Genomic DNA, 27,041 nt, shown 5'->3' on the forward strand with positions numbered 1-27,041 from the left:
GTACTCGAAGGGTCAGATAAAAAGTCATTGCGCATCAGAAGATGAGAGCCATGACGGATTCATGGCGTTCCAAGTTTATCCAGACCGGACGCGTTTAGTACCTGTAAGAGCCGTTAGCCTATCTTGAACTTTGATACCGAAGTTCCAAAGGATGATCCCTACCTTGAAGATCCTCTTCTAACGCGTCGTCGTCTTCGTGGAGACTTCGAGCACGCTTGAGAGATCCAGGACTGATTGCGACGTTATGCTCTGCCTTCGCTGGCTCAAGGGAAAAGTCGGTATCGTATTCCTCGTCCTCGTAGGTAATCTCATCATCATCTTCTTGTGTTTGTGCAGACTCGTCGACGAAAAAAGATGGTCGTATATTCACTCCCTCCGGCGGCTGAGGGATGTCGTCATTGTCGTCATTAGCTAATGACCTATCGGTTTCTTCGAGCTCATCCTCCGCTTCCAAATTGTTTACTTCCCTCAGGTCATCATCGCGGAAACTCCTCCCAGATCCAATAAACTCAGATTGGATTGGATGCGTCGAAGAGTCATGTTCAATTTCACCGTTGAAATTTGTGTCAGCTACTAGATACAAGTCACCTTCGATCTTATCTGCGTGCTCATCCATTGTGTGGTGCCGGTAAGATCTTGCGTCGTCCTCATACTGCACGGAAGCTTTATGTTGATCATCATCTTCGTTGACACTAGGCCGTAACTCTGTTTCTTGGGAGATGCTAGCATCTTCATTTTCTGGTGCTTCCTCTTCTTCATTGAATTGCCCGGAGAGACTCTGGCCCTGGTCGTCAGAACCTTGGGATAGATTTTCCGCAAGATTGAATTGTTCTTCTTCGGTAGGTACGCCAACGTCACTGGTATCCTTCTGGTCCACAGATTTGTGTGGAATCTCTTCGTCTGCAACGAAATTTTCCTGGACATCATGGGGATATCGGTGCTCCTGATTGTCTGCAATGACTGGCTCGTTGGGGACGGTGCGATCCTGGACTGCACTAACGTCAATAGCATCACCTTGTAAAGTAGACGACGCGCTTGAGGTGCCACGCTCTAGCTCTTCGACGTCTTCATAATCAATGAAATCCCCATCTTCCACGATAGATTCTTCCGCTTTCTGAAGTTCTGATTCACCGGCCAAAGGCTGTGCAAATTCAAGAGATTCCTTGGACCCTGCGGCCTCGCTTGAAAATCCAACACTAATTCCTGCTTTGTGGGGGTTGTTGTCACTGCCAAGCTGAGGCTCTGTACGATCGATTTCTTCGTGCGCAACGTGCGTGACGGGGTATGACTGCGTCCCTTGGGCAGCAGAATCAGTCCCTAGCAGAGGGTTCTCTGAAGGCAGCGGGTTGCTATGCAAATCACATTGATATATGCTCTCCTCCGCATCTTCTCTTAGTCGTTGCTCGGATGAATAAGTCTCGTTCCTCGATAGCACGGCAGTATGGCTCGACGAGTCTGTTTCTCGTTCAGTCCTGTGGTCCCCATCATTCTCAGTCTCTTGGGACGACTTCAGCTGGGAGAACCCTTTCCCTTCAATTGCGGCATTCTGTAGGAGGTCAAGACGGCGGGAAAATCTATTCCTAGAGGTAAGGTCCATGTAGAGGGGTGGGGGGTCTTCTAGTCCATCGTTCTGTTGCAAATGAACATAGAGTTCAATGACTTCCGAGAGCCTTGTACTCGTGGATTCTATTGTAGACTGTTTGCATGAGCAACGAAGATACCCTTTGAGAGATATCCTTGACTCACTTCGCTAATATGAAGGTCCAAGCCATCAATGTTGATTGTCAATTCGTCGAGCTCGCTCAAACTTCCTTTAAGAATGCCCCTACAGGCCTCGAGAAGATCCCCAATAGGGCTGTAAGCAAGCCGTTCGTCTGTTAATAAGAATGTGGCAGCGTGTTCTCCATTTTGGTCTACGGGAGGAAATAAGAACATTTCGTTCCCTTGGTAGTCCAACATGACAGGATGCAGGTGAACAGGACTGTTCAGAGGGTCTTCCTCTTGGGTGTGAGATCCTTCGACGTTCAACTGAACCACAATTTTTTGATCTAATGAGGCCGGCAGAAATTCTTCTCCTACCTGCTCAAGCTTGGCTTCTGGGGCCAATGTGGGCCCCTCAACATCAGAGGGTTCCGAAGTTTCTTCTGCCGCCCCGTGTTTGACTGTGGCTTCTTTGCTGACCTCGACATCGTACCTATCGGATGTCTCTCTCGTTGCTACCTCGGCAACAGCGTGACCAGGATTCGGCAGTCCCGTTTGGCCATTTGGAAGGGCCCTCTCGATGTCACCAGATTTTAATTCGGACGTGGACGGGTGTTCGTGATGCCCTCGTTCGTTATACTCTTGTTCTTGGTAATCTTGCTCGTGGTCCTGGTTCCCAACGATGTCCTCATAATTGGCAAATGGTTCCTCAGATTGCTCATTCGGATGATCTATGTCTGGCTCAACGACCGTGTCCTCATCCAGGTCAGGCCCAGTGTATTCCGCATCCTCGATATCTTCGTCGCGTACAGATGACCCTTCGTTAACCTGCCCCTGCGCGTAGCTAACATCACCCATCTCGTCGTCATTGGCGGCATGAGTTTCCTGTCCATCCACAGATGTTGAATAAGCAAGAGTGTTCATATTCTCTTCGTCCATGAATTCATCTTCGACATCCTGGGGGTTGTCGCCAGTGAGGTCAAGATCAATGTCAATATCGTCACCGGCTCCAGCGCGCTGATCTATATCTGATGTGAGCTCCATTGGGTCTTCGGCATTTGGCGCTTGGAAGCGTGGGGCAAATTGCAGTTGCAGAGTTGTCATGATTGAGGGATGCCAGGAGACGTGTTTCTGTTCATTTTATTTGGGCTTCAAGTAGGAAGAAGTGTTGGAAGCGTGGGAAATCTGTGTCGGTTTTTGTGCTCTATCACAAGCTGTGAGAACAGTTTTGAATAACTGGATGCTGCCGTAGTGTTGTCGTCTGGAAAGGATTGGTACAGCGGGGGTAGCGGTGTAGGCCGACCGTGAACGTTTGGTTTGGACTTCGGAGAGGCGAAGAAAGAGGTGGTGGAGCTAGAAATACGGAGATTGCTTTAGCGCGTCCTGCTCCTATCAATCGCAATGTTAGCTTTCCTAGACCACAGAAAGTAAGTACAGTGAAACCTACCACGTCTCAACAATTCGCTACAGCCTGAAGGCAAGCTGCGATCCTGATAGTGCTCTCTCCAGTTAGGAAAACGCTGAAGGCTATGTATTGTTTCTCTTGATATTGAATCTATATCCATTGGATCTGTGCGAAGATGGTGAGATCATTGTCCACACCTTTCTGGTTCCGAGTGCTAAATAATCTTAGGTGGTGCTTGCTGCTTCCATTTGTACGCGGGGAGGTAAAGCGGTATTGTCACGCCAATTCCGTGAAGTAGCACGCTCAAGGATTGAGGGGCTTCTGGCATCCTTCCCAAAGCTCGCCGACTCTGGCACGCAGCATACTACCGTGGAGCAAGACAACGTTCGCTATGTCTATCAGCCACTCGACGAACTTTACATGGTTCTCATCACCAATCGGCAATCCAACATCTTGCAGGACATCGACTCTTTGCACCTTTTCGCCCAGGTTGTGACGAGCATCTGCAAAAGCTTGGACGAGAGGGAGATCCTTCGAAATGCCTACGAGTTGCTTAGCGCCTTCGATGAGCTTGTCACTTTGGGCTACCGGGAGAACCTGTCCTTGAGCCAGATCAAGACCTTTCTTGAAATGGAAAGCCATGAAGAGAGGATACAAGAGATAATATCGAGGGTATGTCTTAGTTCTGTCGATACTTTTAGATGATATTGGCTGACCAAGCCTCAGAACAAGGAGCTCGAAGCTACGGAAGAGCGCAAGAGGAAAGCCAAACAGCTCGAGCTTCAACGAAAGGAGATGTCACGCAGTGGACGCTCCGCTACTCCTCGAGCACCGTCTTATCCAACCTACACTCCTCCTCCTCGACCCGCCGGTCTGAGCACTTACGACAGCTACGAGGCTGAAAGGAACAAATCTTTCAAGTTAGTCTACCTAAGTGAACAACATACAACTCAACTGACGATGTTGCAGAGCGTCTGCTCCCAAAGGCAAGGGCATGCAGTTGGGTAAGAAATCAAAGACCATAGACATGTTCGAGCGAGTGAGAGGAGATCTCGGTACACAGGCTGAAGAGTCGGCACCCCTGGTGTCGAACTCACAGCCCATCACAGCAGCAGAAAGGGCACCCTCGACACGTGTCTCTTCATCAATCGATCGCGATGCCATCCATGCAACTGTTGACGAGAAAATATCTGCCAAGTTATCAAGAGATGGAATCCTCAAGTCTTTTAGCGTCAAAGGAGACCTGCAATTACGCATTTCTGATCCGGCTCTAACAAAGGTCAAGCTCGATCTGGTTGCCAATGCTAGCCAAGGGGCGCAATTCAAAACCCATCCTAATGTAGACAGGGGACAATTCAATACCTCGAAGGTGATTCAACTTAAAGATACCTCAAAGGGATTTCCCGCGAACAACTCAGTTGGTGTCTTGCGATGGAGCGCGACAGCTCCAGCTGATACTAGCGGTGTCCTTCCGATTACCTTTACCGTATGGGTGAACAAGGGCTCAGACGAGTCCTTTACAATCACCGTTGAATACGAAATGACTGGATCCGACAGCCTGCATGATGTGGTCGTGACCATTCCGTACAGCACCAGTGAGCCAGCTATATCGAGCTTCGATGCTGTGTATGAAGTCTCAGGGGATAGTTTGGAATGGACGATCGGTACAGTGGACGAGTCCAATGCAACGGGAGCCTTTGAATTCGAGGCCCAAGCAGAAGATGAGGCCGAGTTCTTCCCAATGAGCGTGCGCTTTTCAAAGAGCAAACCATTCGTGGACGTTGACGTAGGTCCTACCCCATTGCAGTCAATGCACAAGACTAAAACGTAGAAAACAGGTCACGTCGGTAACATTATTAGAGATGGAGCAAGACATGTCCTTTACCAAAGACGTCAAATCCGTTGCAGATTCCTATTTGATAGAATAAAGCATTATGACAGTTAAAAGGCGTCTATAATCATGGCTATTGCCAGCGAGGTCTGATGTTGCCTGAAGATTTGGCCTCGCACTGGCTGGATGGCACTCCCTGCTACCAAAGGTATATTCATGGGGCAAAAGTGCCTTGCAGTACGAGTACCACACATATGTAGAATGCATAAGAAGTTTGTTCCAGCGCAATTCTGTAGCTGAAACCATCCAACACGACTCAAGCGGATATGGTGACCCTCACAGCGCGCGGCGAACAGACGCTGATGGCCATCAACATTTTGTTGCAACAGTGCCAAGAAACTGGCCCCCTAGCACCTATAAAGTAGAGTAGTATGGCAGCCCTACCACGTTGTTGACCTAGCCAAGTCTCGATGAATGAGGTATGAAGAGAAAAGAGCGGGCACATTCTGCTGTCATTCTAGCAGCATGGCTGATCCACTGGCGGAGAAGCTGGTGCAGCCTGCAGTCAATCCCAGACATCTGGCATACTGCCCATCTATGGACTTGATTGCATTGGCGTCGATTGACGAGCATATTTGTGTCTACAGATTGAATGGGCAACAGGTCTTCGGCATTGCAAACAAACAATCTGGTAACGGAATAAAGCAAATCAAGTGGAAACCTAATGGTTAGTCAAACATTTCCCTTCCCTGTGCTCCCTTTTACGCAACCTTTGAGTACTGAGTCTCCTCGAGGTCAATCACTTGCTACTGCATACGACAATAATTTCCTTATTCTGACAAACGCCCATACCGGAAAAACGGTTCACCAGATAGACTGCTCTGCGTACTCGAAGTCCCAGATATGCTGCCTAGGATGGGGCATCAATTTTACTGACGGTAACAAAGTTGGCTGGGAGCTCGATAAATTCAAAGATGAAGTGACCTTGGATGATATGATAAGTCAGAATCCTCGAGTGAAGTCCATGGATAGTGTGCCAGATCTACCTCTGGACCTAGCTTTGCTTGATGTAGAGGCATCCTTGCCTAAGCTGAGTCCTTTGTCTCCTGGAGGAATTGAGTAGGTGCCAGAGATGGAGGGAATAACAGCTACAAAGGCTGAAAAGACGTAGGGATGACATCTTCAGTTCTCGAGCATCGTTAGACACTTTGTTTCAGCCGCTGACAATTGGCTCGACTGATTCTGCAGACATCCTTCTTGTCGGGTTTGAAGATGGTACTGTCCACCTCAGTATCTATGACTCCTTTGAGATCGGTAGTTTCAACCTGCAGCAGGCGTCTCGTGGATTCCGGAACTGCAGACCGATTTTGCACTGCTCTCACCCCTATTCTACGACTCATTCCATGCTCGTTTCAGCTCCCATCGAAGACCAAGAAGAACTGCACATCGTGCCACTTGATCTCCGCTTGCTATCGAATGCTGGAAGATATTTGTCCTTGTTGGCATCAAAATCTACACAGCTCCACAACGTCCTACGCTACATTCATCAAGTCCAACGACAAATGTATCATGATTTCAAAACCTCTCGAGACTTGCCCAGCAAATACATCGCCAACATTGAGGAGAGTTTACAAGAGCAGGCAGATTACAACTGGATGCAAGCTGCGTATCATCTCGTCGTCACTGGGGATTGCTATCCTGAAGTCAAAGAATGGTTAGTAGATCAGTTGGGAGAAAGGGTATGTATTCAATCTCACGATACTCTATATCTGCGAGTTGTCAACTCATGACCATCCCCTAGGGACACAAGCGATGGGAGAAGGCCACAACGACTGGTTACGAAAGTGTGCGGCGCCTGGCTCATGAGAATCTGCTGCCTGCACTAGAGAGGTTCACCGTTCTCGTGAGCCGGCTTCGTGGCTTGTCGAGGTTCCAACTCTCAAATGCCAATCTTGGGCTGTCAACACAAGAATTCGACGATGTTTTGGACACTATTAGTTGTCTCCAACTTATGGCACACCAGATCCTTATCACTTCTGGTTCGGAACTCCGTCAATTCCTTGCCTTTTCCGCTTGGCTGCGCCAGGAGATTGAAATCCAGGCCTCCGATGCAAGCGTGGCAGAGTTCGCAGAGAAAGATGTTAACCTTGATCACGCTAGTACGCTCGAGTATATCCAAGGCGCCATGACGCAAAGTCAACTTGCCAGCTTCTTCATCTTGGAAGCGCGTGCGGAGGAGAAACCCCCACGGGATCTGGCAGCGGAAGGAAGGTCCTTGTTCGAGCTATCCAAACGGGGGCTCCAGAACGCCAGCAGGGAAGACTCCTCTGCCAGCCAACTTCCCCCTCTTGATGCATTGATGAAAAAACTTGATACGCAATGCAATGTTATTTTCAAAAGGATTGCAGAAACGCAGAGAAGAAATGTGAGATTCGGTGCGCCCGTTTATCTTCAAAAGGGCGTCCCGTCCTGTATGGACATGAGGATGTTGCATGAGGTATTGATACGCCTACCTATGATGCCAGACGCTTTCGCTGATGCTTCGATGTGAAAGCTTGTTGGGGAGAAGAAAGAATTGGTCCTTTACGTAGTTCTAGGTCCTGTGACTCATCAAAGCGATGGTATGATCTTGTGAATACCACTATGTGGAAAATGCTAAGCCAAGACTAGTGCGTATCTATAGAATCGTGTTGGAAATCAAGAATGGGATGAGCTCTACAAAGAGCGTGGAAGGTGCTGTAATCAAGACGGCTAGTTGGGAGTTCAGAGATGTCAAATTCGTCGATGATGATGAATTGGTGTTGGCTGTCTCCGCAGAGTGTAAGCCTGCTGATGGTATTGTGCTTACCCGTCGCTTTAGCTAAGACTTCTCCAAGCTTCTTCTCAGCTTTTCAGAATCCCATACCGAGAATCAGCCAATGCCTCCGGTAAATTGGCGTATGCTACGATCAACGAAAGGAACGTCGAGCAACGCATGGATGGCAATACTGACCATTCCAGCATTGACCTTTCGAGACCAGACGTCGCCAGCGCATATATGTGGCAGGAATTTCCGGACGGAGTCTCTTGGACACCAGAAAGAATGGAGGTCAATGGTAGGAAGGGTAGACGGGTTATCTGTGTGCTTGCTCAAGACAGATTCCATTACAGAGTATATGACTTAGACGGCTCTTCGAGTGGTGGGGAAGTCCAAGATACTAGGACTGAAGGCAGTGATGAGGTCATGTCTTGAGAGAAGAAAACCCGCATCTCTCACAGCTTCAGAAAGATTGGATCAGGGTTTGGAAGATGCTTTGGTGGATTTTAGGTGATCGGATTAGGATCACTCTACAGTAGCATTCATGTGGGGGACAAGGAACACCCAACCACTTTCCGCTATGTGGAGGGTGCAGTGCTCAGCGTCTCACAATGCATAGAACCGCAATGACGGGCAATGTGTCGACGGCGGAGTGACTAGGGGCAAGCCACTGCGCCTTGGATCATAGTGTCCCAGCTTCAAGATCACTTCATAAGTTGACCCGTGGACTAATCAAAATAAATGGTAGACTTTTGGAGGGAAAAAAATTTGCATGGAATAATAATGCTGTAGTAATAGTAGCAGTTGCAGAATTTCGCCGTGAGCACCAAAAGTCTCAGATCTCGCTTCCTGTTCGACACTCAATATCAACACCCCACCATTTTACGTCGAAAACTCATACCCATACGCATTCAGGCGGGCTCGTCTTGAAAAGACTCTTAGCTATCAACTGTCTAAGATCTCATCCCTTCGACTCTTTGTAGTCATCTTCTCCCAGGCGGCGCACTCAGTCGTGTGACTTAACTTAGCCCTCCTGGACCATGGACGTCAGCCAGGTGCTTGAGAGCACTTTCTCACCAGGTGCGTGTACACGAATTCGCGCGTCTTGGGAAATAAAACGACGTTCTCGGAGCTAATCATTATTGTGTAGATGCATCAGCACGTCAGAATGCAGAACAGCAGCTGTCCCAAGCAGCTGAGCTCAATTTTGTGAGTCTTTCCGTACTGTTTGGCGTGACGCCGCAACCGTGTGCATCATAGATTGAGAGCTGACTATCATGTTAGTCAACATATCTGATTACACTTGCGCAGGAACTTGCAAATGAAAAAGCCCAACCGGGTGTTCGTCAAGCCGCCGGTATTGCCCTGAAGAACGCATTCTCAGCGCGAGAGTACACTCGTCTACGCGAGATTCAGTCACGATGGCTTCAGAGTGTCGATGTCAATACCAAGAGCTCTGTGAGGGACCTGGCCCTGCAAACACTCGCTTCGAAGGACACACGGGCAGGCCAGGCTGCAGCGCAGTTTATCTCATCAATAGCAGCAATCGATATTCCACGAAATCAGTGGCAAGAATTGATGCCCGCTCTGGTAGAGAACGTCGGCGAAGGCGCGGACCACCTCAAGCAGGCCTCTTTACAGACCATTGGTTACATTTGCGAAGCTGAGGACCAGGACCTGCGCGATAGCCTCGTACAACATTCCAACGCCATTCTTACCGCCGTCGTCCAAGGCGCGCGGAAGGAGGAGAGTAATAAGGACGTACGACTGGCGGCTATCAACTCGTTGTCAGACTCCTTAGAGTTCGTGCGGACCAACTTTGACAATGAAGGAGAGCGGAATTATATCATGCAGGTCATTTGTGAAGCTACTCAATCTGGAGATAACCGCATTGAAGCCAGTTCTTACGGCTGCTTAAATCGGATTATGGGTCTCTACTATGACAAAATGAAATTCTACATGGAAAAGGCACTCTTCGGACTGACTATTATGGGCATGAAGAACCAGGAGGAAGATGTGGCCAAGCTTGCGATCGAATTTTGGTGCACGGTCTGCGAGGAGGAGATTGCCATTGAGGACGACAATGCTATGGCTGCCGCTGAAGGGTCCGAGTTACGACCGTTTTTTAAATTCGCTCGGATAGCATTTCGCGAGGTTGTGCCTGTACTACTACACCTCCTAGCTCAACAAGATGAAGACGCCTCCGACGAGGATTACAATATTTCGAGAGCAGCGTACCAATGTCTGCAATTGTATGCTCAGACAGTCGGTGGAGAGCTCGTACAGACGGTGCTAAGTTTCGTGGAGGTGAACTTGCGGCATGCGGATTGGCATTTCCGTGATGCGGCTGTCTCAGCTTTCGGTGCAATCATGGAAGGTCCAGATGAGAAGATGCTCCAACCCTTGATCAAACAGGGTTTGCCTGTTCTAATTGGCATGATGGACGACCCTGTGGTCCAGGTCAAAGACTCAGCAGCGTTCGCGCTGGGTCGAATCTGTGAGAATGTTTCGGAATCTATTGATCCTCAGGAACATCTCCGACCACTTATTGGGGCTCTCTTCGGAGGTCTCTCGAGTAGTCCGAAGATGGCAGGCTCCTGTTGCTGGGCCTTAATGAACCTTGCGGAGAGATTTTCAGGAGATCCAGGCTGTCAAGAAAATCCTATGTCACCACACTTTCAAGAGAGTATACAGCGATTACTTACTGCGACAGAGGGGTAAGTCATGCGCCTCGAGCTTACGAATGTTACTGATAATTTGTAGTCCTGAGGCCGATAACCAATTGCGGATGGCTGCCTATGAAGTTCTGAATGCGTTCGTGACGAATGCTGCAAACGACAGCCTTCCCATCGTCGCCAAATTGTCGGAAGTGATTCTTGAGCGCTTGGAAAAGACGATACCCATGCAACAGCAGATTGTAAGTGTAGAGGATCGAATTACGCTTGAGGAAATCCAGACGAGCCTTACCAGTGTTCTACTTGTAAGTTACCTTCCATTCGCGCACAATTCTCAAGCACTAATTGTCGATGTCTCAAGGCCATTGTGCAAAGGCTGGAGGGGGAGATCAAGCCTGCAGCTGACCGCATCATGAACGTGCTTCTGCAAATTCTGAGTTCGGTCGGTAGCAAATCCAGCGTTCCAGATACCGTCTTCGCCGCTGTCGGGGCTTTGGCAAATGCGCTCGAAGAAGACTTTGCAAAATACATGAGTTCATTCAGCTCCTTCTTGTACAATGCTCTAGGTAACCGAGAGGAGCCTGGATTATGTGCCATGGCCATTGGACTCGTCAGCGACGTTACTCGAGCACTAGGACAGCTGTCTCAACCATACTGCGACACATTCATGAACTACCTACTTCAAAACCTCAGTGTAAGTGACTAGAAATGTCGCGAAAGATTACAGCATTGACCCGTGTGCAGGACAAATCCGTCAGTAATCAATTCAGACCGGCTATCCTCCAAACCTTTGGGGACATTGCTCAGGCTATAGGACCGCACTTTGAAACGTACCTGTCTGTGGTAGCTCAAGTATTACAGACAGCCGCCAGTGTTACGATGGGGGAGAGCGCCGCTTTCGAAATGTTCGATTATGTGATCTCATTGAGAGAAGGGATCATGGACGCGTGGTCGGGTGCTATCCTCGCGATGAAGACCAAACGTATGTATTTGAACACCTTTTGTGAGAACAGACTGACCAGCTTTAGCCCAAATCTTGATGCCGTATGTCGAGTCAGTATTCTCGATATTGAGTGTGATAGCTCAGGACCCCAACCGGAGTGAGGCTCTCGTACGCTCTGCCATGGGCGTCATTGGGTAAGTCATCAAGCGGGTGTCTTGCAATATCGCCGGACTAACGCCGGCACAGAGACTTAGCAGACACATTCCCCAATGGCGAATACGCCAACTACTACCGCGCCGAATGGATCACACAAATGATCAAGGAAACGAAGAGCAATCGCGAGTTCCAAGGGCGTACCATCGAGACTGCTCGCTGGGCTCGGGAACAAGTGAAGCGACAGACCGGGAACGCTCAAGCTGCTCATCTGTCTTAAAGATAAGTCAGCTACTTGCAGTATTGCCATCCGAACACGCTTGAGCTCGACCGGCTATCGTAGGAGTCTAGTCGGAGCCAAGCCGGAACCAAGCGCTGCGGGTCAAAGACTTCAGACTGGCCGAAGAATATCCACGCCGGGCTGTACTACTAGCTATCAGAGGTCACAATGCCCCACCGGCGTCCGACCAGGATGGCTCCACCAATGACAACCCCATTGCACTCCCAGCACAGCAAAGCACCATACGAGCACCATCACCCAGCTCCCACAAGCCACCACCTCCTCACCCAGATACCCCTCGCACGACCGCCACGTCATTTGTGTATATAGCACCGTCAAGCATCACCGAGTAACTACATCAGCACACTACTCTCAGTCTCCAGGTCAGACGTTGATGCTCTAGCATTCCCCAGACCTTGTGCGTGCTTTTCCAGTTGCGTTGTTATGTATGCCCAATCATGTATCCTACAGTCCTACTCCGAACCCAGACGTGCACCTTTGCGTTAGATGGTCGACAACGGCTTGTTTAGGATTTACACGCTGCAATCGACGGTGAAGAGATCGGAGATATTAGACTAGGCTAATCAAAGACTGAAACGCTCCCAAGCCTACTCCATGTCGTACTTTTCGTACATTGGTCGCAGCTTCTAAGTGGTGCGTCTCAGGAATCTTCTCACAGAGGTTTCTTGGAGACGAACCTTTCTAGACTGAGTTCCGAATACCTTAGGGACTGAATCTTGCCCTTGCAAGCGCAAGGCATCAAGCATAATGTAAAGTAGCTAGAAGTAGGCTTCTAGGAACGGCCGTTTCCGGCAGGAGTTCGGTCTCGTTACTTTCAATATGCATTGTTGCCAAGCCTCTGCAACTGCCACGTCTCACGCCTATGTTTGCAACATCGCATTATGCTAAGAGGGGTGGTGTGAAACTGTAAACTTCAATGCGGTGGTCGATAGTTTGCTTTGTCTTCAGGAACTAGTTTTACGATGTAGGATGCCGTGCTCTACCAGATATGATTCAGTCATCTGTAGGTTGCAATGCAATCTTGTCGGGTATCATCGCTCTTGTCAATGCCTTCTTACCTCACCATCAAGTCATCCTCATCAGAAAGAAGACATAAAGCTGCCTAGATTTCAAAGATCGAGCTGGATCTCACCACTCATACGTTGACCTATGCTTCAACCTGCTCATCATTCCCACCAACCTTCCTCTTCTCCTCAATGCGAGTCTTGGTTTTGGACTTGGCCTCCTCTACCCACTTATCATAAGCTCCGTCGCCTTCGCGTAGCTTCGATGCCGTGACCCCCTTCAAGACCTCCCCAATAAACCCGATAAAATTGTGTCGCCTCAGCGCGTTCTCCCACTGCCATGCATTCCGTTTCTGCTCCTCTTGATACAGCATGTCCTGGTCTCCAATCTCCTGCGCCCGTATTCGTAGATCGCGCACCATGGCCAGCAGATTGAACCTTATCTCATTAGCTGGGTATCTCTCGATCCTCCGCTGCAGGACAGGTATGACCTTGTCCGGGAATTCTTCGAACGAGCAGCTGCCGTGCGATATAGGCGCTGGCTGAAGTCCGTCCAGCTCGTAGAGTACTCCGTTGATTGGAGTATATGCAATGAAGTGGTAGACATCATCTTCTTCGCTGGCTAATCTTTGAGCTTCGTCGACGAAAGGCGATGATCGTGCGAAGGAATTGTGGACATCCCGTATCAGCTCGGAATTTGAGAGCGCTTCTCCTCGCAACTTAGGCCAGGTCAGCGTCCCCATTGGCTGTGCTGATTGGAAAACCACCTACTTCCGAAGGGAAGGCGCCTGTGAATTCTTTGAATTCCTTCAGTTGAGGACCGATCTCCACCTCATCCTCCTTGTTGAGCAACACCGAAAGCAGAGCCTGAGTGCCGCAAGCATTCTGTATTGTCTGCGCGGCGAAGAAGATATTCTCGGAAGCGTCAAAGTCGAAGTTGCCATCTGGTGGAGTATCGCTAGGCTTCTCTCCAGTAGGATATTTGAACAAGAAAATTACGCCGTACACTGGACTGTAGTTCCATGTGAGCGGCTTTCATTCAACGCAGCTTCATGTGCCCTACCTTTCTTGTCTCAAAAGGGCGGCATCAAGAGCTATAAGCTCCTCAAACTGGACATGCTTGACTCCGAGGTTGTCGATCAGGAATGTGAAGACGCCCTATGAAAATCAGCGTCTTGCAAGTCTGAGGAAGGACGAGTCGTTACGTACAGCATCAGATTCGATAGTGTTCCATCCTGCCGACATCCTTGTGTAGATAAGCGACGCAGTGTCGGTCAGTGGGGCGGAGCCACCAGAGCTACTGGCTCACGCGGGACTGTTCGTAACGTTGTTTGATCTACCACTACTAATCAATTGTGCTAGCAGTACCTAAGACTGTATAACCCTTACTTTAACCGTGTACCGACCTTAGCACAAGAATCAACATCTTTCATGTGGCAATACGCTTTGCTTCTGCTTTTCACCTCTACGGTAGACCCTCGATCTCTAGCTTTTTCCATGCACGCGTTTCAACACTAGCTCTATTTGGCACATTGAGATTCGCCGTTTAAAATTGAAATTTGGATAATAGCTATGAGGTAGAGCATGATTGACAAAACACATTCTTCCTAACGCCCCCTCTATGCTCCCGCCAAAATGCAGCCAGACCCTTTTCCAATGCTTCCTCCATATTTCCCCTCCATCTCAATAACCCGATGTTAATGCAAAGCTTCAGGTCAAAGGTATATCCCAGCTCCGATGGTTGTTAGATAGTAGCGCAATGCCCTTCTTTTACATGTAGTGTACAGATATTTAGACATTGAAGAAATTGAAGAGGCTTTCGTTGTGCTCAGTTCATTTGTGGCTGCTTGCCTTTGTGTGGAGACTCGTCATGTTGGAAATCGCTGTATCCAATAGTCAGCAACATCACATTTACGCATTTGAAATCACCCACCCTTCTGGAAAGCTTGGCGAGTGCCCTCCAAAAGCCCATGCTTCTTCGTCTGAATTGGCAATAAATCCGGGCGAGTATGACGAAGGCGAGTACGCCGGTGAGTCACCTCTAAGACTGTATTCGTATCCTGGAAGAGATCGATTGTCAAAAGAAAGGCTGTTTGGCCTTGGAGAGCTTTGCGAATACGGATTGGATCCCGGGCTGCCGTAGTGAAGGAAAGGAGACGGCGGGTGGCTGAGGTCGTCGAAGTTGTGGCTCGGCAGCATAGGCGGAGTGCTCGGATACCCAGGCGGAGGATAGTCAGGAGTACCCGGTTGCGATCCCATGCTCGAATGCTGGAAGCTGTATGGACTGTGCTGACTATGTGGTGGAGTACTGCTTTGAACGAATGCTTCTTCTCGCCGACTTTGTCCCAACCTCGACTGCGCCGCGATTTGGTGTCGAGCCAGCGTCAAGCGAGGAAGATGCATCAATTCGTCTAAGTCTGAAACACTCATTTCCGCACGAACAGTGATAGCTTGATTGTAGCGTAATTTTGTATCAATTTGCTCGATAGCATGAACGGTCAAGGAGCCAAGAGCCGCCCCACTAAGTTCGGGAATAGAAGAGTCAATGGCTAAGGCCAGCGTGTAGAGTTGTGCGAGAAGGACCATCGCCGAACTTCCCATGTCATTAGCTTTGACCAGAGTGACTGGCATCCAGAAGAGCCTCGCCCTGAGGGGCTGCAATTTCTCGAAGAGCTGACTGCTCTGCATGGAAGTGCTACATGACTGAAAGTCCTGCGCGAAATTCAGGATCTCGTGGAGCCGTTGTGCAAGAGGGTGGACGTTGGGCAGACGAGCCGACAATCGATGAAGCGAATTATTTGCCAGGAACAATGACTCGTCATCGAATGAGATTGAGGTACCCTGCATGGAATGCGGTGAGAAGAAGGCTGGGTGATCTTCAATGTACATTGAGAAACGTGAGATGTGCTTCCACGAACTCATGGAGTTAATGACCTGTAGTGATGTCAGACGGCTTCGGGTGGAAAAGAAGGGTAAAGTCCCACGGTGGATATGCCATGCATCAGCGAAGTCCAGCCCCCCCTTGAAAGTGCGTAAGCAATTGCAACCCATACGGAATTCACGCGGCTCACCAATCCGATACCTGCCAAGATAGCAAGATCGATGCTGCCAGAACAGCGTCTGAATTGTCCCTAGAAAAATTGCCAATGGCGCCTTGGAGTCCTTTGAGCGCCACCCCCCGATGGAAGTAGGCAAGATTCTTGGTTTCGACCGAGTTCGTCATCCAAGCAATGTGCGTGGCAGAGAGGGCCAAGATAGAGCTCATTACGAAATCATACCCGAAAGCCGCATCGAAGAAGCTAGACCGTGGGCGTGAGCCAATCGAGTGAAGGCGGGACTGTAATCGTTGGAGCTTACCTAGGAATTTGCTGCACCCACAACGTGCATTGCACGAAGTCTGCAAGCCTCATGTCTCTATAGATACTCGATAGATGATGAATCAGGCGCAAGTCAATCGGGGAAAGGCCACGGAAATGCTGAGAGGACTGCAAATCCATCTCAGGAAAAGGGAAAACGCCTGTCCGTTGCCATGTTTCGATCTCGCTCTCAATCCGTGGAGTCCAGAGAAGGTTCGGCTCTTCCAGAGTCCGAGGAGCTTCTTCCGAAGGAGGATGGTCCATGTAGTCACATCTGCAGTTATGCTTTGTGCAATTTTTGCTGTCTTTGCTATCAGCCTTCGATTTGGTTCAACATAGCGTGAACGAACGTACCATTGCGGAAAAGTCTCGTCGCACCGGATGTGCCTTCTTTTACAAGTTCTGCATCCTTTTCTCGATTTCGTATGACTCTTTCGAGTCGGACCGGTGCCGTGGGGAGCCATTCAGACCTAGCTCAAGTGCTCGGAGAGTTTTCGTGGGCTTCTTGACGTTGCTGTTTCCCGAGCGAATGATCCTGTGCCAAACCCACTCGTTTTCACGTTTTTCTTATCTACTTCGACGGATTGATGACGTGAACAAAGAGAAGGAGTGAAGCGAAGGTGCACAGCAAGGAAGCAGCGGTATCGGCGGGCACAGTTGGTTTTGTTGTTTTAGATCTGGTTACAATGAAAAGAAGACGGTGGAGAGCAGCGGTATGGCTCGGACTGTCATAACGAGAGCACAGATGGAAGATGATAAACGAATGTGGTAACTGGGGTTACTAAGGCTCCGATTATGTTTCAGGCTGATGCAGAGAAATCCATGTTTTATAGTCAAGGATGAGTATACAACTGCTAGGTACGAGTTGTTCAGCCAGCGGAAGAAGAATCAGTCATCAAAAATAGAAGCGCGGAGGTTCATTTTACCTATGGTGTAGCTTCGCCTTCACCAACTGGAGATACCCGGCAGTACTTAGCGAGTTAGGGTTGAGGGTAGCGAAAATGACATAGCTCCCTGCAAGTAATCGGGCGAAGTGAGATTGTGATGTGATAATGGTCGAGTAAGTAGTTAAAGGAGCAGGTGCAGTAAGGTACAGGGATGAAGAGACTACTAGTGATACACTGGGCCGTCAGGTCTGGTGTTTTATTGAAGGAGAGATGCAAGGCGTGGGATTGAATAGAAGCGGGTCGAAGGCGCGACAGAGGGAAAGTACGCATGGAACTCCTACTCCTGGCTTGGAAGCAGTAGTCGAGGAGCAACGATGTGACTGGTGGTCGTAGTCGCGGTCGTGGTCGTGCTGGTGATTCCCATGGATCCAGCCCGAGAGTCTTTCTTTAGGTAGTTCCTTCACCTCGCGATACGAGGCGGGCCGAGGTCAAGCGCAGGGCCGCATGCAACCCAAGGCTAGAAAGTAGAAAGGAGATCAAGAGGACACTGTTGATTTGATGAAAGGTAATAGAGAGAGGAGGTCAGGATGACATCAACGGAGGGGCTGTGTATGGAGGCAACGGTCAGGGGAAAAAAAGGCGAGATATGCAGTAAACGGAAAGTCAAGAGAGCCCTTACCTAAACAGGCGCACAATGTACATTTATAGTTTGGTGTGTGTTTATAAATAGATTGTTGTGCATACTACCGTACATACTTTAGCAATGAGTCTGGTTTGGCTGCCAAGCCTCTGCAAAGTATCAAGCAAACCAAACCACCATGATTTTATTTGAATACTCGTATTTCCAGCATTGCCATTGTTTACCAACAACTTCGTATTGGAAGTTTGCGAAAATTCAAATCTAAATATCGCATGTCTTGATCTTCTGAACACACGGGCACGGCCTCTATCTCTTCCTACTCTAATCCCGCCTTCCTCCTTGCCCCTTCCAGTAATTTCTTTCACCAACGTCGGAATTCTCTACCCGTGACACCTGCCGTCAGCTTTGTGATCAGGATTAACCTGCTGAGCTCAGCGGCCGTTCTGGCTTCTAAGTTCCACTCTCGAGCTGCAGCATGATTGCATCTCTGCTGGGATTCGTCGACTTGATGAGACGGAGAGCGCATCATTGGAATCGTTTGGGGTAATCCGGAGCCGTTGGCCTTCGGTGAGATTTAATGCAGTTCGGCTCCACCGATGTCTTTATTCACGATTCCGGAATCATAGGCCGACGTTGCATCTCGGGCCTGTCTCAGTTCTCTTCTGCGGAACTGGTCTTACCTTGACGGCTTCCATACATGCAAAAAAGCTTCAAGTAATCTTATGCAAGATATTTCTCGCAACATTAGATTATTGCAACCCTCCTATTTCCATCCATCTGCAAATAGTCATTGCAAAGCTTTCACGTAGCCTAGCGAGCTCTTCGAAGAGTAGATGTCCTGGTAGTATTATGCTCACACCACTCGCTTGGCGCCGTCGCCAACTGCACGCCCAGCCAATACTGATCCACAGTGATCATCAACAGGCCACGAGACTACAAAGCCGACCAATTTTCCTTTACTTGTCTCCATTCTTGTGAGAGATCTTACCGGATTAATAGATATAATACTGGTCAAGCATTGCGACTGCCAGAACGATCTATGCACAATGGCCAGGTCAAATTCGGTCACAAGCATCGCCAATCAACGCACTGTTTTCCGACGAATGTGAAGTCGGGTGTCGAATACGTTGCGCAGCAAATGCTTCACGAGTCTAAAGCAGTCCACCTGGATCTGTTGCAATCCATGCATTGCAGCCTCAACGCCACCATACCGGTTGCTTCAACCTGCTGAAAATGCTCAATACCGCTGACCCTTGTTTTGAACGACGCCTGGATCACCTACGCCCTTCAATGCAACGGGAGTATATGCACGTATCGTATGCGGAAACCCTACCACTACCTTTTTGCCTCTTCTCGATACTTCGAGCCATCGCTGTGTTCTCATTAAACCGTGATTTGAGGAATTGCAGATCATAACCATGAGCAGCGATAAGGGATGTGAGCAGTACCATCATCGCATCCTTGTCACATTCACAAAATCAGAGGTCGTATGACGCTCTTAATCTCTGCTGATCTGATTGAGGAAGCTGGGCAATGAACGCGTCAAAGTCTGGGATCAGAGATTTGTATCCGACAAGATTCTATAATTTTCATTATAAGTATGGAGTGCGCATCGGTAGTGAAATTTCGGCTTACCCGTTGAAACGAGCCTCCAACTGTCTCATCTTGGTGGAAAGGACTGGTCCCATCTTTCTTGTACGCAGCGCTTGCTTTGAAGTATTCAAGCAAACAACTTCCCATTGCCTGGGGATTTTTCTCGATTGTACGATTGAGGCCAAGGAATGCATGGCCTTTTTCGTCATTGTTTTCGACGGGTTCGATGATATGCAGGAACGGGTTTGCAAATTCGGCGAGATGTGGTGCTAGTTGTTGAGAACAATCAACTCCAAGCCGACCCAGAGCGATGACGGCGTTCTCGCCAACAGATGTCGGCACCTGCGGGTTGCCGATGATGCTGCTGAGGCTATGGTAGATTTCCTCCACGAAAGGTATCATTCCTTGCTTATACTTCATCGCTATCTCTCCGCAAGACCAGCATGCGTTATTGATGACACTGAACCCTGTGTCAACGTCGTCATCGCGCAAGTTGTCGAGATCCAGTTGTCTGATCAACACAGGTATTAAAGATGGAAGAAATGGATTCAGCTGAGGAAAAATGTTGACTGCGCAATCCCCTAGCAAAGCATAAGATGACTGACGTACATCATTGCTGGGATCCTCCATGCAGAACATGAGTAAATCGAAAAATCTTGGCTGAGATGAAGTTACAAGCTCACCACTCTTAGCAGGAGCCAAAGCCTGGATTATCGCACTAAGGAGGTCAAGACTAGTGACCAGGAAGTCCTTGTCCGGCTTCTCCATTGGCTCGTTGTGGACTGCCAGGAGGTACTGCTCCAGATTCTGGTGGATAATTCGAATGCATCGTGCAAATATGGGGATGGCGAACGGGGCAAAGGCATCACCCAAGGCTGTAGCAACGTATGATAGGCACTCAAGCAGTGGAAATAACTCCTGTGACTGATCCGAAACTTTGCTCCACCTTTTGATTATGGCCGGCATCAACAGATCAATTAGGTCCTGTCTCCTGAGTGGTGGCCCCACTTGTTCCGCCAAGGTCTGTACACAATCATATAAGATGAACACGTTTTTGTCCTTATACCTCTCGAAGCACTGAACGAACTGCTGGATAATCGGCGCACAGTAAGGAGTCAATTCCTTACTCGCTCTCTCTTCTAGGTTAGCAAAAGCTGATGCTGCGGACTCTTGCACCCTTTTGCTCTTGTCCAACATCCTATTCAAAATTCCCTCCATCATGGGTTCGAAAAACGATTTCTTGTCATTGGGGTTGTCGAGCTGCGAAGCCCAGCCAGAATAGCGCCCCAGGGCCCAGCAAGTAATCACTCGGACTGCAGGCTCAACATCGCTGAGCAGCGAGATAAGATACGGGACCAAGTCTGGGAGATGTGGGGTTATCGCTTCCATGCACCCTTCAGCGACGGCACCAATTGCCAGCACCGCAGCTTCTCGATTTGGCCAATCTTGATGACGAAGATTCTCCTTCAAATAGGGGAGCGCAATTTGGAATACGGAGGCATGAAATGTCGAGGCAAGAACGTCTAAAGCTGCAGCTGAGCATTTCCGGAGATTCCATTGTTCTTCAGCATCAGTTACACCATCATCGTCTTCCTCGACCTCTCCTTCGCTGAGAGCATCATCGTCAGGCATCACATGCTTGGAGCCTTGCCCGTTTGCTCCTCCATCGGCGGCTTGACCGTTGGTAAGCGTCCTGGGTGTCTTGGATCTGACGAAGTGCGGTTTGATGTCCTCTGCTCGATCATCCACCTCTGCGTCATCTCCGTCTCCTTCTAAATGCATCACAGCTTCTTCGTCATAAACCATACTTTCCAGAAGAACAGGAACGATCTTGTGGAGATACGGTCCCAGGGTGGCACACATTTTGTCGTTCTCGCTAATTGCAAGCCAGAATTCAGCGGCCTCTAAGGCTAGATCTGGGTCATCGGTGTTCCTCTGCTGAATGGCCATGTAATCCACCAAACCTCCCATATGTGGCTGAACTTTGTCAGGTCTGATATCTACAATCAGTACAAAAGACCGGCAGACGTTGCGGCGGACATCGTCGCTAGAATCATTCGCCAATTGAAAGAGTCTGGCAAGAATCGGGTCCAGTGATGCTACGAGAGCCTGGGGCTTTTGAGGGATGAACGAGTTGAGGCTGGCCAGCGCCAGCGCGCGGACCCTGGCGATTGGACTGGATGTAACGTCAAGTAATCGAGGTATTATGAAGTTGAGAGGCCGTGTCCCCTCGTAAACCTTGTCGAGCTCCCTCTTACTATCTTCGCAAACCTTGGCCAAGGCACCCATCGCTCCTTCTTGTGTCGATGGGGTGATATTGCCTCGTTCATTGCCTGCTAACGAAAACAACTCTGGTAAAAGCTCAGGCCAACCGAGAACACCCCCTCGTTGAACTGTCTCGGTGATAACAGTACCGGCAAAGCTCCTTATTTGCGAATTGGGATCTTGTAAGCACACAAGCACAGCCGCCCGAATATAGGCATGGCTTGGCTGCGGTATGTCTTTGTAACAAGCCTTGATGTTATTTTTGAGGCTCAAAGCTGCTGAACTCCGCACGAGGTTAAGATTCGCTGAGTTGAGGTTCAAAGTCTGCAGTAATTGCCCGTTGGAGAAGATGTAGGTCAAGTAATTTGTAATATCTGGAGAAGATTTCGCTTGGGCAAGCATCTATTTCACGTTCTATATTAGTAGAGTTTGGTTTAGAAGGACAAAACGACGTCTTTGAAAAGTTAAGAACTCACATGAGTGGCATTTCTTTGGGCTGTCTGGTCGTGTGCGCTTAATGCATCCTTGAGATAGCCCACCAATTGCGTCAATGGCTCTGCCTCTGGTTGCCACGCCATAGGAGCTGCCATGCTAGGAGGTAAAATCTGGAATAGCGCAGCGCTGAGATAGGCGCTAGTAGATGATGTACGCCTAGTCACATTCAAGAGATCGAAATTTTGTGCAGCAAGAGCTAAGTCCAAAGTTTGTCTATGAAAGCAAGGACTCTGGGTGAGCCAAGGTTGCCTTGGATCCTCCCAAACAAAATCAGCACAACCCAGATCGACGTCTCGCCCAATAGCTTAGAATTGGTGCTGCATGATTTGTGCTGGCGCGGACCCTCAGTCGGGAGATAAAGTGATCTCTGCAAAGGGTTGACGGCTCAATGTTTCTTCTCTCTTGTCAAGCAGGTCTCGGTATACCCAGAGTTGTGGCACGGTCGATAATAGTAGAAGTTTGAAAGGTAATGAGGCTGCGATCTTCTCCCGACAGTAAAAACAGTTGCCCCATAGTAGCGTGGTTTAGAGGGGAAGCTCGGAAATATTTGTGGTGTGCAGGAAGCATTGCCGCCTTTACGATCGGCACCGCGCTTAACTGCGCTTAAAGGCCTAGTATACTTCACTACTTCAGTTATGGTTGCCCACTGTGGTAACGAGTCACTCTTCCACTGCAGTGCTCTGAATAACGAAATAAAGGACGATGCACTCCTAGTCAAATCATCTATCTCATAGCGCAAGTGTTTTGGAGATGTATAATTCCAGTGGTGGGAATTGGTTGATCCACTGACCTAAGCGATGGCATCCTTTTCCCTGGCATATGAAAGACTTTAGCCTTGAAACATGTGGGTAGGCATTGTTGCTTTCCTCCTCTATTTGTGAATCCTATTGAAGCGTCATGTGCTACATATACCGTTTCTCTCGGCCCTTCTGATTTTTGTTTGACCCGATTTTCTTATCAAGTAATGAGTCTGACGGAATCTCTCACTCGAACGGTCTTCAGTCATACGAGGGGAAAGTCGACTACTGGCCCCACGTAGAGGAATGATACTGTGGCAAACATGTAGACGGCCTTGATAAAGACTCGACTATCCGATCTAAATCTAGTATTTCATGATTTCATCTCTAAGTTCTAACTCAACTAACTACTATAGAAGAACATACATTTAGTAGATTACTTATAGATTTAGATAGTTACATATAGAAGCTAGTATAACTTATTCGAGATATTAATATATCAGATATCGATAGAAGTCTGAAACCCGAGGTTTACCCGGCTACTGCGCGCTTTCCTATTAAAATAAATAATTATATTTTTAACTATTCTTAAAAATCGATATTATATTATAAAAAGATCTTACTTTTCTAGATAATTACGAAACTACTACTTAACGTAAGATTAAATTCTTTAAAATCTTTAAATTTTAAATTCTTAGTTAATTACTTTAAAACGTATATTATAATAAGAGAATCGAATATAGTATAGATAAATTATAACTACGAAGATAAAGAATATAGAGATCTTCTAATATAAGATATTTTAAAAAATATCGCTTTAAATATACTTCGAAGATTTCTATAGAAATCTTATAGAAAATAATTAATCTAGCGGAGAATTCTATATGTAAAAAGCTATTTCTTATTTAATTAGAATATTTCGAAGTTAATATAAACGAATATACTCTTTAATAATTATTATAAGCTTAAATTAATAACGCTTAATTATATAAATATACTTAGATTAAGATAATTAGCGAGTTAAATTTAAAATAGCGATAGAAATATAATATATAAAATCTCGAATAAATAGTAAAGAATCTTTAGTAATACGTAGTATTTATAAATAAGACTTATTATTCTTATAATATAATATTATAAAATCGTATATTACGAGAATAAGATACTCGATATAACGTTAAGAATCTTTAAAAATTATTTAATTTTAAATTATATTTCGTTTATAATTTAGAGAGTATCTTCTAGTATTATAAAGAGATTACTATTTATTATAACGAGAACGATCTTCTTAATATAAAGATTTTAAAACTTTATAAATCTATAAGACGTTTTAAATATAAAATTACTTTAGAATATAAGTAATATATTAAGAATTAAAAAGAATTACTATTATATAATTCGAAAATTAAAGAATCGAGTAATTTAATAATTTAAAACTATTATATTAATAAGCTTCTATTAAACTATATCGAGAAGATATATTACTTATATATATAATTCGATTAAGATATTTTAATAAAGAATAGTAATAAAAGTTATAGTAAGAAATTTAAATTAGTTAAATATATTAATTAATTACGTAAGATTAATTAAATTAAAATACTTTAATATCTTATCTAATTATATAACTTAAATTCGAAAAAGAATATTTAAAATATATATAAGATTAGAGTTTATTATCGAAGATATTAAAATAAGACGAAGTTAATATAGATTATTATATACGAGATTTAGACTTATATTATTAAAATATCTTAGCGATATTAATAGCTAGTAGAAATAGATAATAAATATATTAAATTGTTATTATAGTAATATTATAATAAAATATATATATTAGATTCTTAGCTTTCTTAATAGTCGAGTAAATCTCGAGTTTTAAACTTCTATCGATATTTAATAATATATATAAAAGAATAAGATAGGGCTAAGCTATAAAACCTTAAATTTATATATATAATTAATTATAAATTTATTAGATCTACGCTCTTTAATTAGATCGACTAAGTTATCGCGGGTAAATAAATTAGCGTTCGTAATTATTAAAAAATCTCTTACTCTACTTTTAATCCCTTAATAATTTTACTATTTTCTATTAAAACTTTAAGATTTTTTTTTTAAATTATAGAACGTAATATGTGCTTTCAGATGAAAAAAGAATTATTAAATTTAGTCTTATAAATATCTAAAGATAAAGAATTTAAATATCGCTTATTAAAGTTCGCTCGACAGCTCTAATTAAAAGAAATAATTATAAACTTAATTTATAGACCTTTACTCGTTTATATATAATAAAGTATAACTTAAAGTTTATTATAATAGTAGAGAATTAGTATATATAATAGAATAAGATAGAGCTAAGCTTGAAAATCTTAAATTTATATATATAATTAATTATAAATTTAAGATTACTACGCTCTTCAATTAAATTAACTAAATTATCGCGAGTAAATAAATTAATATTCGTAATTATTAAAAAAATAGATATAGATTATTTAAAAATAGAATAACTTTTTTATTTTCTATTAAATTTTTAAGATTTTTTTTTAAAATTATAGAATGAAATTTAGACTTTTAGATAAAAAAAAGATTTTATAAATTTAGTCTTATAATGATTAAAGCGTAAGGAATTCAAATATCGCTTATCAAAGTTCGCTCGATAAAAAATAGATGTACGTTATTAATATATAGAATAACTTTTTTATTTTCTATTAAAATTTTAAGATTTTTTTTTTAAATTGTAGAACGTAGATTGAGCTTTTAAATAAAAAAAGAAGTTTTAAACTTAGCCTTATAATTATCAAAGCGTAAGAAATTCAAATATCGCTTATTAAAGTTCGCTCGATAAAAAATAGATATACGTTATTAACACATAGAATAACTTTTTTATTTTCTATTAAAATTTTAAGATATTTTTTTCAAATTATAGAACGTAGATTAAGCTTTTAAATAAAAAAAGAAGTTTTAAATTTAGTCTTATAATTATTAAAACGTAAGGAATTTAAATATCGCTCATTAAAGTTCGCTTATTAAAGATCGCTTATTAAATTTACTCGATAGCCCTAATTAAAAAAATTAGTTATAAATTTAATTTATAGACCTTTACTCGTTAATTACTATTAGTATATATAAAAGAATAAGATAGAGCTAATTTAAAAAACCTTGAATTTATATATATAGTTAATTATAAATTTAAAGTTACTACGCTCTTTAATTAGACTAACTAAGTTAATTCGCTAGCCCTTTCGAGGCCTCTAATTAAAAAAATAGATATACGTTATTCACAATAGAAATAACTTTTTTATTCTCTATTAAAATTTTAAGATTTTTTTTTAAAAGAGCGTTGGTTGCGCTTTATAAATTTTTAAGAATTTTAAAATTTGATTCTATGATTATCAATAATTAAGGAATCTAAATATCGCTTATCAAAGTTCGCTCGACAGCCCTGATTAAAAAATAGGTGTACGTTATTAACATATAGAATAACTTTTTTATTTTCTATTAAAAATTTTCGATTTTTTTTTAAATTATAAAGCGTAATTTAAATATTTTAATTATTTAAGAATTTAAAGATTATATTCAAAGATAAAGAATTTAAAGATTTCTTATTAAAGTTTACTTATTAAATTTACTCGATAGCTCTAATTAAAAAAATAAGTTATAAATTTAATTTATAGATTTAAACCTTTTACTATTATAAATTTATAAATTAGATATAAGATAATAAGATTCTATTAAGAATTCTACTAGAAATTATTATTTGCTAAGGCGCTAATATAGCGCTATCTTTTATCTCTTTATTCTACTTATTATATCTATAATAGATGTTAACGAATATTAAAGAAAGTAATATTTATAATATCGAAAGTAAAATAAAGAAAGTTCTTTTAGATAAGAAAAGCTATTTTTTTAAATAATAAATTAAGAAAGTTTTTTCTTTAAAGAAAGAAAGTTAAGAAAGTTAAGAAAGTCTTCGTTAATTAAATAAATAATAATTGAAGAAAGCTTATTTTTTAAGAAAGATTTTTTATACTATACTTTTATTTTAATATATTATTAATTTAATTCTCTAAATTATAATCTAATTTAAATTCTTATCTTAAATTCTTTAATTAATTTTATAATATTTTTAAATTATTAATATCGTATTATATATTATATTCGTTTTTATAATTCTTTTACTTAATTAAATATTAAACTTTATCTCTAAATTTCTATTTCTCTAATAGAGTTTTAATCTTATAAATATTTATAATAG

General features: G+C 44.6%; 6 protein-coding genes across 6 annotated transcripts; 2 read left to right on the top strand and 4 right to left on the bottom strand.

The window, feature by feature from the left end:
- Positions 1 to 75: 75 nt before the first annotated feature.
- HO133_006500 (uncharacterized protein) lies at positions 76 to 2,805 on the bottom strand (the record flags this gene model as incomplete). The annotated part of the gene is made up of 3 exons (XM_037297398.1): positions 76 to 101; positions 163 to 1,696; positions 1,747 to 2,805. 3 exons carry the CDS (start codon positions 2,803 to 2,805, stop codon positions 76 to 78), a joined length of 2,619 nt encoding a protein of 872 aa, XP_037147523.1.
- A 476-nt stretch (positions 2,806 to 3,281) lies between these two features.
- On the top strand, positions 3,282 to 5,034 carry HO133_006501 (uncharacterized protein; the record flags this gene model as incomplete). The annotated part of the gene is made up of 5 exons (XM_037297399.1): positions 3,282 to 3,284; positions 3,335 to 3,778; positions 3,833 to 4,026; positions 4,076 to 4,892; positions 4,945 to 5,034. 5 exons carry the CDS (start codon positions 3,282 to 3,284, stop codon positions 5,032 to 5,034), a joined length of 1,548 nt encoding a protein of 515 aa, XP_037147524.1.
- Positions 5,035 to 5,462: 428 nt separating this feature from the next.
- HO133_006502 (uncharacterized protein) lies at positions 5,463 to 11,785 on the top strand (the record flags this gene model as incomplete). The annotated part of the gene is made up of 15 exons (XM_037297400.1): positions 5,463 to 5,664; positions 5,732 to 6,056; positions 6,109 to 6,676; positions 6,739 to 7,434; positions 7,492 to 7,558; positions 7,608 to 7,757; positions 7,814 to 8,157; positions 8,763 to 8,814; positions 8,885 to 8,943; positions 9,019 to 10,451; positions 10,498 to 10,714; positions 10,771 to 11,103; positions 11,154 to 11,391; positions 11,438 to 11,546; positions 11,599 to 11,785. 15 exons carry the CDS (start codon positions 5,463 to 5,465, stop codon positions 11,783 to 11,785), a joined length of 4,980 nt encoding a protein of 1,659 aa, XP_037147525.1.
- A 1,168-nt stretch (positions 11,786 to 12,953) lies between these two features.
- HO133_006503 (uncharacterized protein) lies at positions 12,954 to 14,055 on the bottom strand (the record flags this gene model as incomplete). The annotated part of the gene is made up of 4 exons (XM_037297401.1): positions 12,954 to 13,529; positions 13,582 to 13,822; positions 13,874 to 13,968; positions 14,020 to 14,055. The coding sequence occupies 4 exons, from the start codon at positions 14,053 to 14,055 to the stop codon at positions 12,954 to 12,956; spliced, it is 948 nt and encodes a 315-aa protein (XP_037147526.1).
- Positions 14,056 to 14,638: 583 nt separating this feature from the next.
- On the bottom strand, positions 14,639 to 16,630 carry HO133_006504 (uncharacterized protein; the record flags this gene model as incomplete). The annotated part of the gene is made up of 6 exons (XM_037297402.1): positions 14,639 to 14,693; positions 14,744 to 15,744; positions 15,795 to 15,831; positions 15,882 to 16,109; positions 16,168 to 16,467; positions 16,521 to 16,630. 6 exons carry the CDS (start codon positions 16,628 to 16,630, stop codon positions 14,639 to 14,641), a joined length of 1,731 nt encoding a protein of 576 aa, XP_037147527.1.
- A 2,541-nt stretch (positions 16,631 to 19,171) lies between these two features.
- Positions 19,172 to 22,141, bottom strand: HO133_006505 (uncharacterized protein; the record flags this gene model as incomplete). Its single annotated transcript, XM_037297403.1, has 3 exons — positions 19,172 to 19,273; positions 19,329 to 21,953; positions 22,028 to 22,141. 3 exons carry the CDS (start codon positions 22,139 to 22,141, stop codon positions 19,172 to 19,174), a joined length of 2,841 nt encoding a protein of 946 aa, XP_037147528.1.
- Positions 22,142 to 27,041: the final 4,900 nt, after the last annotated feature.

The sequence above is a fragment of the Letharia lupina genome, assembly GCF_014066315.1.
Source record: "Letharia lupina isolate WasteWater1 chromosome Unknown contig_24, whole genome shotgun sequence".
Taxonomy (NCBI): domain Eukaryota; kingdom Fungi; phylum Ascomycota; class Lecanoromycetes; order Lecanorales; family Parmeliaceae; genus Letharia; species Letharia lupina.